General features: G+C 37.5%; 1 protein-coding gene across 1 annotated transcript in view; it reads right to left on the reverse strand.

Annotated features, from left to right (window-relative positions):
• Positions 1-10,886, reverse strand: part of LOC144965338 (polypeptide N-acetylgalactosaminyltransferase 5-like) — a 62,733-nt gene that overhangs the window by 42,170 nt on the left and 9,677 nt on the right. The window contains exons 3-4 of the mRNA XM_078900582.1: positions 8,286-8,461; positions 4,794-4,958 (exon numbers count right to left, since the gene is read on the reverse strand). Coding sequence (XP_078756708.1) covers positions 4,794-4,958; positions 8,286-8,461 — 341 coding nt within the window. The remainder of the gene's footprint in view (positions 1-4,793; positions 4,959-8,285; positions 8,462-10,886) is intronic.

A 10,886-nucleotide genomic window follows, 5' to 3' on the forward strand; every position in this document is an offset into this window, starting at 1 on the left:
AGCCAGGGAAACCGGCGAAGGAGGCAGACAGTTACAGACCCATATCGCTGCTGAGCTGTCTTTACAAATTGATGGAGTGTGTTCTATTAAACCGATGGGGGCCGGTCCTAGACGCTGCACTGCCACCCGAGCAGGCAGGCTTCAGGGAAGGGAGGTGCACCACGGAGCAGGTAATTGCCCTTACAGAGCATATTGAGCACGGGTTCGAGAGAAAACAGCAAACAGGTGCTGTCTTTATAGACCTATCAGCGGCGTACGATACGGTCTGGTGCGAAGGGTTGATGCTCAAACTTGCAAAAATCATAAGGTGCAAAAAGACCTTGAAGTTGTTCTCATCGATCTTAGGGGAAAGGCAATTCCACGTCGCGCTGGGAGACGTCACGAGCAAAGTAAGGAAACTGAAGAATGGGGTCCCTCAGGGGTCGGTACTTGCGCCAATGTTGTTTAACGTTTACATTAGCGATATGCCGAACGCTTCCTCCCTGAGGCTGGGATAACACTCGTTACTCGGAGTAAAGTGTGGACCCGTCTCGAGAGCGTACTCAGCGAGGACGTCACCAGACTCAAATCCTACTTTGACAAGTGGTACCTGAAGATGAACACTTCAAAAACCGTGGCCACTGCATTTCACTTATGCAGTGGTTGGCACACCCGCAAACTGAATGTCCTTGTCGGGGACCAGCCACTCCCATATGGGCCGCATCCAAAATATTTAGGGGTGACGCTGGATCGCAGCCTTACCTATCGGGTGCATCTCGAATGGGTTGCCCGGAAGATAGAGAAGCGGAATAGTCTTCTGAGGAAGCTGGTGGGATCGACTTGGGGCGCTAGCCAAGCGCTCCTGAGAACGTCCGCCTTGGCACTATGCTATTCCACCGCGGAGTATTGCGCTCCAGTGTGGGGTAGAAGCAGAAACGTTGAGAAGGTGGATGTAAAACTTCGCAATTCGATGCACATAGTGTCAGGAACGCTAGCAACGACCCCTAGAGAATGGGGCCCGATAATGGCAGCGATCCAGCCCCCCGATGTCCGGAGGGAGACGATTACGGGAAACTGGCTGAGTAAGATCAAAGAGAGAGGGAATGGGGATACCCCTCTCATGCGCATAATGGACGGTGCCCCCGTTTCGAGCCGAAATAAGTCCCGGCAACCCTTGTACGCAGAATCCCTGACTACGGACAGAGCTGCACATACGAGATGGAAGTCGGTTTGGACGAATTCAATCCCTCGTGGGGGCGGGACCTACACTCCTCTAAGCTTGGTGAGAAGTTGCCAGGCTTTGATACCAGTAAGAGGAGACACTGGGTAGCTGCGAATCGGCTTCGGTCGAGGAACTGCCTAACGGCAAGTGCGTTACATCGGTGGGGTCTAACTACCTGTCCAATATGTCCACGCTGTGGGCAAGAACCCGAGACGGCAGAGCATCTAGTCGAAAGGTGTGTTGTGACGATGCTACCCGGCGGGTTTGCGACCGTGCACGAATGCGGACCGGACTTTGCTGATTGGGTCGATCGTCATAACCTAATAGTGTGAACCATAAGAGGCTGCTGCTGTAAGAAAAGTGTGAAAAACGGAAAGCTATTTTACTATTTTCTCAATATGTAATTTTTCTAAGGGTGTGGGGTAATGTGTCAAACGCTTGTCAGAATCTATTCAATGAAATTGTATGGAAATATCCACAGTTATCACAGAGATAATGTATTATGTCGCCATAGAGAGATTTTAAAATAAAATATGTGTATTTTGAATTATAATCCAGATTATGAATTTTTAACATCAATTTTGTCATAACATTTGATTCTCAACTTTGTAATATTCTAATAAAAAATTCCACAAGTTAAAGCCGTAAAATCTCTCTATGGTGACACACTATGGTAAAATGTAATTAAGAGGGAAGAATATCGAGGTCATTCCTTCATTAGTTTTTGTGGAAAGTTTGCCACAAGATTGTTATATTTTTATGCTTGACCCCAAATCAGGTCGCAAAATGGGTATTAACACAGATAATTTATATTTTTCACCAAAAATGTTGTTTTTTTTTAACCTATAATGACGATACAGAATGATTATAACCGCCCAATATAGGTTCTTAATTTTTTTAGAAAAGACCCAAATTGCCCCTTAAGGGCAATTCTTTTTACGCTGAGCGTATATTCTCATCTTCTTCACATAATGCCATGGTCAATGGTGTCAAAAGCAGCTGAAAGATCTAAAAGGCATAATACATTGATATTGTTAGTATCGGCGTTACATAACAAGTCATTAAAAAATTTAAGAAGTGCCGCTTCAATACTGTGTTGTTGTTTGTAGGCTGACTGGAAGGTTGTTCCAAACTGTTGTTCTGAAAATGAGATGAAAATTGCGTCAACATTACCTTATCCAAAAGTTTTGCCCAAAAAATGTAAATTTGATACAGGATGGCTTGTTTAATACATTGTGGTCCAGTGATGGTTTCTTCAGAAGTTGTTTGACGAGGCCACTTTTAAAACACATTGGAACATCGCCAGTCAGTATGGATTGATGTAATCGATGGAAATAATGTATCGATGGAGCTGGCCAAAAGATGTGCTTGTAAGGGATCAAGGTGGCAGGATTTAATGTGGGCTTTTGTGATCAACTCTTTTATGAAACTGGATGAAACTGTGTTAAACTAGTCTAAAGGGGTACCACAGAATGTTTCTGTATCTAAAGATGGTTCATGCCAATCTAGTTCTGAATGAATGTTATGGATTTTGTCTTGAAAGAAAGTTGACAAAATTATACAATTCAAGAAGCTCAAAGAGATAAGATGGCGTTATATAATTTAGGCATTGGAACACCAATGTGGCAATTTTGAACTCTGCTCTCTCTTTAACAGAATGCCAATGGAAAGACCTAAGAATGGGCCTGATGTGCTCTCTACATTCTAACACCCATACAATTTAGAGTACCTCAGAGCAAAGCGTTGCAGTAATCATAATACTTTAATAATTACTTTTTAAAATGTAGAATTAGTGTCGATTAATTTTCTTATTTTGCCAATGTTTCTAAGATGAAAATGAGCAGAGTTTTGTGATGTGTTTTTTTTCATGGAAATATCAGAATCCAAATAAACCCCTAAATGCCTAAACACTATTGCTGAAAACTGTGCGAGCTTTCCGCTGTCTAGTGATGTTACTTTAATTTTGTGTCATTGTCATTGATTACGCGTTCCTAATAATATTAGGACTTCAGTTTTGGAATAATTAAGTTTTAACCTTTTTAATGTCATCCAGGTTTTGACATTTGTACAGCATTCTTAAGTGACAGATTTATTACACACACACACACACACACACACACACACATACATATATATATATATATATATATATAATATAAATGGGATCACTCACTTATATCTGGCCAAAATATATGTTTCTGTGGCTTTCATCCACGTCGTCATTTGGCATATTGTCCGCAGAATTATTTTATTCCCTTTAGCCACATATAAGTGAGTGATCCCATTTATATTTTATATTAGCTCTAACCACTTTCGTACCTACGTGTACCCACCAATACTCATAAATATATATGAATATCCATTTTCTCAATACAAAAACGACTTTTGCCGCCCTGGCAAGCCGAACGCCAGAAATAAATGTGTTACCAAAAAAAGCGAAAAAGGCGAGAACATATGTATATATATATATATATATATTATATATATATATATATTATATATATATATATATATATATATATATATATATACAAGCTTGAAACAATGTTGTAGAAGATCATAATTATACTTGACATGTTTTATAAATAGCTCCTTTATCTAAAAGTTGAGCATTATTATTTCATGGTTTTTGTTTTTATAATGTATATATATATATATATATATATATATATATATATATATATATATATGTGTGTGTGTGTGTGTGTGTATGTGTGTGTATGTATATGTGTGTGTGTGATTTTGATGTACAATGTTTTCAACAACAAAAAATCGATTTGTCAACAACCTCATCATAAACGACAATTTAGGTCTATTTAGGCTTCTGTGCATTAGCTATAAATAAAATTTGGGCCAACATAATGGTATGTTGTTTTCAGTGGCTGGATTACATTACACAGCTGTAGGTCTATCTCTCTTCTGTTCGCTTACCCAATGAAATCTTGCTCACTTTTTATTAATTGACGACATCAATATTCCGGAAAGTGTTTAAAATATTTTATAAATCAACTATCTATAATAATTGTAAAGTTTGTTCGGTTGTTTTAATTCCTCTATTAACTTTCTCCTTACGCATTTTCAGAATTTTCCCCAAAAAGTGACACCCACCAATACAAAAACAGATTTTGTCTTACTCAAACGGGACAGCAACAAATACATCCTATATTGTTGAGCAAAATGAGCTCTACAACAAAGTGTCATAATATTTGTATAATAAAAACTTTTCTTTAAATTTTGAAATGTACTAAATCAGAATGAGTAAATTGTTGGTTGCATCTAAACGAATGTGACGATTTTCCTAGGGTTAGTTAAATTGCTGAGCCAACAATATGGATACTTTCCACTCATTTACTAAAGGAACAGGGTAACATCAATCCGGCACTGCTCTGAAGGACTGAAGTAACGATGGGTTTGTTGTTTTTTTTTACTTAATCGCTTACAAATAGATAAACTGACGTTTAATAGCTTTTTTTTCTTGATCAAGTATTTAGTAGAACAGTAATTGAATATTGAATACAAATTGCACAATCAATCTTTATATTCTCTTTTTTTCAGTATCTAAGATAGTGTTAATATAATATTATTTTCTTGCCTTCAAGGCACTCCACGTGCGAATCGAGAAAAACGAGAATAGGTCCGTGTGCAACATTGGTGCCTGCCAGCCGTGCCTGCACTAATCCTAATCGTTCGGTCATTCGAAGTAGTCTCAACTTGTCAATTTTTGCAACAAACATTTCCAAAGGCTGCTTGAGGTTATCTAAAATAGAATTATGTTAGAAAGGGAAATATAAGTTTATTATTGTTTTTTTTTTACCTAAATAATGATCATAAATAATAATAATAATAATAATAATAATAATAATAATAATAATAATAATAATAATAATAATAATAATAATAATAATAATAATAATAATAATAATAATAATTAATAATAATAATAATAATAATAATAATAATAATAATAATAATAATAATAATAATAATAATAATAATAATAATAATAATAATAATAATTTACCTTTACCGATGTTCCATGTCGGACACGACGTTGGAGATCATGGTTCGCCAGCTCTCTCTCTCATCTGCGAGTTTCGCACATTGATTTATGGGGCTTCCTACGTACGCTGCGACATTTCCAAGCCAGCTTGTCCTTCTTTGTCCTCGACCACGCTTGCCTTCTATCTTTCCCTCTGCAATGGTCTTCTGTAGTGAGTCGTGCCTTCTGATGTGGCCGAAATATCGGGTTATCCTCTTTCTAATAGTTGAAATGATCGTTGTTGATGTTATTCCTAAAGTTTGGAGTACTTGATGATTTGTTTTCTTTTCCTTCCAGGATACCCTTGCAATTCTTCTATAGGTCCACATCTCAAATGCTCTGAGTTTCTTTTCTAGTTGCTATTGGTTTGGACGTCATTTGTTTGATCTCTTTGAACATGGCTTTGGTTTGATGTTTTTCTGTTAGGTCTTCTATTCTTTTACACATTTCGTTTGCCCATTCCTTTTTTGCTATTCGACATTTCTTTCTTATTTCTTTATCAAACTTTTAAAATCATCAGTACCTTTCTTCCGTTTTCTTTTTCTCATGAGTTCGAGGATGTCTTTTGACATCCAAGTTTGTTTTGCTTCCTTTTTACATTTTGATAGTATTTTTTCCTGCGTGTCAGTAACTGCTGTTTTCAGGCATTCCCATTTGGTCTCTATTTCTTCTTCTTTATTTCTAGAGACTTGCTCGTCTGTTTCTTCCATCAATCTCTCAAATCTGTTTTTACAGTAACTGCAAAATTTTCTCTGACATCGGGGAGCTGGAGAGCTGTCAGGTCAAGTTTGAGTGTAAGTTTTGTCTTTTTGGAATTTTCAGTTTACATAAGAAATTTGCTAGGACTGGGTTATGGTCTGAACCTATATCCGCCCCTGGATAAGTTCTACATCTCTTTACACTGTTTTTGAAGCGTTTCTGTACCAGGATGTAGTCAACTTGGTTTCTTTTCACATCACCCGGGCTTTTCCATGTGTACAAGTGTCTTTTGGGGTTTTTGAAGAAGGTGTTCATAATACTGTATTGTCTCTGTTCACAGAAATTAATTAGCATTTCACCTCTCTCATTTGTTTTTCCAAGGCCAAATTTCCCGACACTAGATGTTGATTCTGGGCTTCCAACTTTAATATAATAATAATAATAATAATAATAATAATAATAATAATAATAATAATAATAATAATAATAATAATAATAATAATAACAATAACAAATTGCGCATTAATACAATTCTAACGTTTTGATTTTTTGAGTCAAATACATTCAAGCAGGTGGAGAAAAATACAAAATATGGTGAATAGAAGTACTACAACCATACACTTTGTTCACAAAATATCTAATATATCTTACATGGAGGGGTGGAATAAACGAATTCTTAATGTCTTTGTATTTATTAAACTCGTTATATTTTTATCGTGCAACAACACATACTCGCAAGCTCGCAGTGTAATTGGGCAATCTAAAAATAACCCGTTTAATAAATACAAAGAAATTAAAGAATCATACAATACACAACTGTCACATCCATCACAAAAGTCTGTTTACAACACTATCAAATCACTCACAGATGTCATTCGTACCACACTGTCACATCACTCACAAAAATCATTTATACTACTCTGTCACATCACTCACAAAAGTCATTTATGCTCCACTGTCACATCACTCACAAAAGTCATTTATGCTCCACTGTCACATCACTCACAAAAGTCATTTATATCTCACTGTCACATCAATCTCAAAAGTCATTTATGCTCCACTGTCACATCACTCACAAAAGTCATTTATATCTCACTGTCACATCACTCACAAAAGTCATTTATGCTCCACTGTCACATCACTCACAAAAGTCATTTATATCCCACTGTCACATCAATCTCAAAAGTCATTTATGCTCCACTGTCACATCACTCACAAAAGTCATTTATGCTCCACTGTCACATCACTCGCAAAAATCATTTATATCCCACTGTCACATCACTCACAAAAGTAATTTATGTTCTACTGTCACATCACTCACAAAAGTCATTTATGCTCCACTGTCACATCACTCACAAAAGTCATTTATATCTCACTGTCACATCACTCAAAAAAGTCATTTATATCCCACTGTCACATCACTCTCAAAAGTCATTTATGCTCCACTGTCACATCACTCACAAAAGTCATTTATATCTCACTGTCACATCACTCAAAAAAGTCATTTATATCCCACTGTCACATCACTCTCAAAAGTCATTTATGCTCCACTGTCACATCACTCACAAAAGTCATTTATACCCCAACTATCATAGCACTGACCAAATTAGTTTATAGCCCAATGTCAAAGCACTGACCAAAGTCAGTGTCACATCGCTCATAAACGTCATTCATATCCCACTGTCACATCACTCTCAAAAGTCATTTATGTCTCACTGTCACATCACTCTCAAAAGTCATTTATGTCTCACTGTCACATCACTCACAAAAGTCATTTATGTTCCATTGTCACATCATTCTCAACAGTCATTTATACCCCAACTATCATAGCACTGACCAAATTCATTTATAGCCTAATGTCAAAGCACTGACCAAAGTCATTGTCACATCGCTCATAAACGCCATTGGTATCCCACTGTCACATCACTCTCAAAAGTCATTTATGCTCCACTGTCACATCACTCGCACAAGTCATTTATGCTCCACTGTCACATCACTCGCACAAGTCATTTATGCTCCCACTGTCACATCATTCACAAAAGTCATTTATGTTCCACTGTCACATCACTCTCAAAAGTCATTTATACCCCAACTATCATAGCACTGACAAAATTAATTTATAGCCCAATGTCAAAGCACTGACCAAAGTCATTGTCACATCGCTCATAAAAGTCATTTATACTCCACTGTTACATCACTCACAAAAGTCATTTATACCCCACTTTTACATCACTCACAAACGTCATTTCTACACCAACTATCGTTGCACTGACAAAATACTATTTATACCCCAACTGTATTAACATTGACTACATTGTATTTATACCCTACTGTTACAGCACTGACCTAAGTTGGAAAAGTCGTCCACCAGTATGATTTCTTTCACAAGCTTTGGTGGCGTCCGCAAGAGAATGCTGTATACTGTGCGTTGCAGAACGGTCCAGGCCTCATTGTAGAAGCAGATGATAATGGATGCCGCAGGGAGATGGTCGATGTCACTGTGATCAAATTTTTTTTTGCACCTGACAAAAAATCGATAATCATACTGAATTAAGCAACATGAGAAGAAAAAAAAACCCCCAAACAAATGCACATCGCCATAAAACGAGATATAATAGTACATGTAGTATTTTAGTCCGTTCCACTACCCATGTGCACGCGTTGATGCAAATATCTCCACAACCCTCTGATGGATTTTAATGATAATCGGCTCGAATATTAGAATTGTTAGTCACATTAAGTCGATTCTTTCTCATTGGTAACAATACCATACTTTGGGATTTTTCTTCTTTACGGTATTGAAAAAACGAAGGGTCAGGGATGAGTGAACTTTTCGAGGGTTTACGTTAACAGTATTATACACAGTTAATTCTGTCGTTCACTGGACTCTGCACAGGCTTGACAAGGGTTTTACTTTTCACGAAAATCACGTGCACTACTCACTGACATTGACACCCTGAATTCAAAATGACAGTAAATTGTAAACTTTGTACAGACTTGACATAAACAATTGTTACATTTTTATAGTTGAAAGCCAGTGGCGTAGCTGCCTGTTGTGATTTCTACGTTCAGAAAAATATGATAACAATATGGATTAAATTTACAAATTTGTTACAATGAGGAAAATTAACAAGTTTTTCTCCAGAGAGGCGAAGCGCGGAATTCTTTTTCATGACAAGCGGCGAATAGCAAAAATATTAATAGATTGCCAACAACCAGAAAATCAGAGCGGAGAGGTGAAATTAATAATTATGTCATTCTAATTATTCACCTCTTGTATTTGAAAACTGCGGTTCCTTTAAATTGTTATTCTACACAAAACTTACCTAAAATCTGGTATTAAAGAAGTTTAGATTCAGTAACATTTCACATTATTACATTCAAAGGACCCCCTCCCCACTGAACATAATTCAAGAATTGCAAATATGTACCGTGCTCGCTGGGTGACCAGTGGGTTTTCGTGACATGTCTTGTGTGACCCTTGTAAGTTGTCTTGCTCATACAGTTGGTCGGGGATTATCTCTTTGTGAAAGGCATTTCTCCTCGCCTCGTAAAATTTCGGAAACAACCCAAAAATATTTGCTAAGCTACGCCACTGAATGTAACGTTGTTGTGACTATTTTCCCCAGGAAGAAGAGAATCAACACACCATTACTGTAAACATTTTAACGTTTGAGCTATATTTTTATTATAAACGATGAAAAGATCAAAGGAATTCGGCATTTTGAGAAAACTGGTCTATCACAATCGGTATTCAAAATTCGTAATGTCACTTAACATAATATAAACCCGCATGCAAAAATTGACGGGACCACATTTCGTAACTTTGGAGGAATTTGCGATATTCCGTACACACGGGATTTGGAACGAACTATAGTAGTAGTAGTAGTAGTAGTAGTAGTAGTAGTAGTAGTAGTAGTAGTAGTAGTAGTAGTAGTAGTAGTAGTAGTAGTAGTAGTAGTAGTAGTAGTAGTAGTAGTAGTAGTAGTAGTAGTAGTAAAAAAATTAAAATTGAGCTTTATATAGCGCAATATCCACTAAATGTGCTCAAAGCGCTTTACAAGGAGTCCCTGGTCAACAGCAACATTTAACATGTAGGACGGGACATGACGCCTTTTGGGCGATATTACAACTTTTCGGACAAAGACAACGCTGTTAACGGCCACCAGGTACTCATTTTACACCTGAGTACGGTGAGAGAATGAGAGTAAAGAGTTTTTTCCAAGAACTCAACTATGCGCCGAGCGCGAGGCTCGAACCCAGGATCTTCCGATCCGAAAGCGAATGTCATACCACAAGACCACATAGCAATGTAAATTTTGATTTTTTTTTCATTATAGATATTAGGATTCGTGTTTAAGTTGCCTCTAGTGAGAGGTTGCTGGTGATAGTTGTGCCCAGGTATGTGAATTGATCAGTGACTTCTAGCTCCTCGTTGTCAATGCGAATTGCTGGTATAGATGGGACATCCTGACACATTACATTTGTTTTCTTGATGCTGATCGTCAGCCCAAATTCCCTGCATGCGTGGGAAAACCTGTCCATCAGCCGCTGGAGGTCTTCCTCGGTATGCGCGCATGGAGCTGCATCATCTGCAAATAGCATTTCCCTTCTGAGGACTGTGCGGACCTTGGTTTTTGCTCTCAGTCGTACCAGATTGAACAGCTTCCCATCACTTCTGGTGTGTAAGTGGACTCCTTTTGGGGACTGTTTGAATGCAAACTTCAGCAGTAAGGAGAAAAATATAAAAAGTCGGTGCAAGGACACAGCCTTGTTTCACGCCACTGCGCATGGGGAAGGGTTCAGAGGCTCCACCGTCGTAGCTGATGGTGCCCTTCATGTCGTCGTGGAAAGAGGCAATGATGCTAAGCTGCTGTGGAGGACAGCCAATCTTCTTTAGCAGCTGTATATATATATATATATATATATATATATATATATATATAT

Source organism: Berghia stephanieae, chromosome 2 (genome assembly GCF_034508935.2).
Source record: "Berghia stephanieae isolate SIO BIC M18660-M18661 chromosome 2, UCSD_Bste_1.3, whole genome shotgun sequence".
Lineage (NCBI taxonomy): Eukaryota > Metazoa > Mollusca > Gastropoda > Nudibranchia > Aeolidiidae > Berghia > Berghia stephanieae.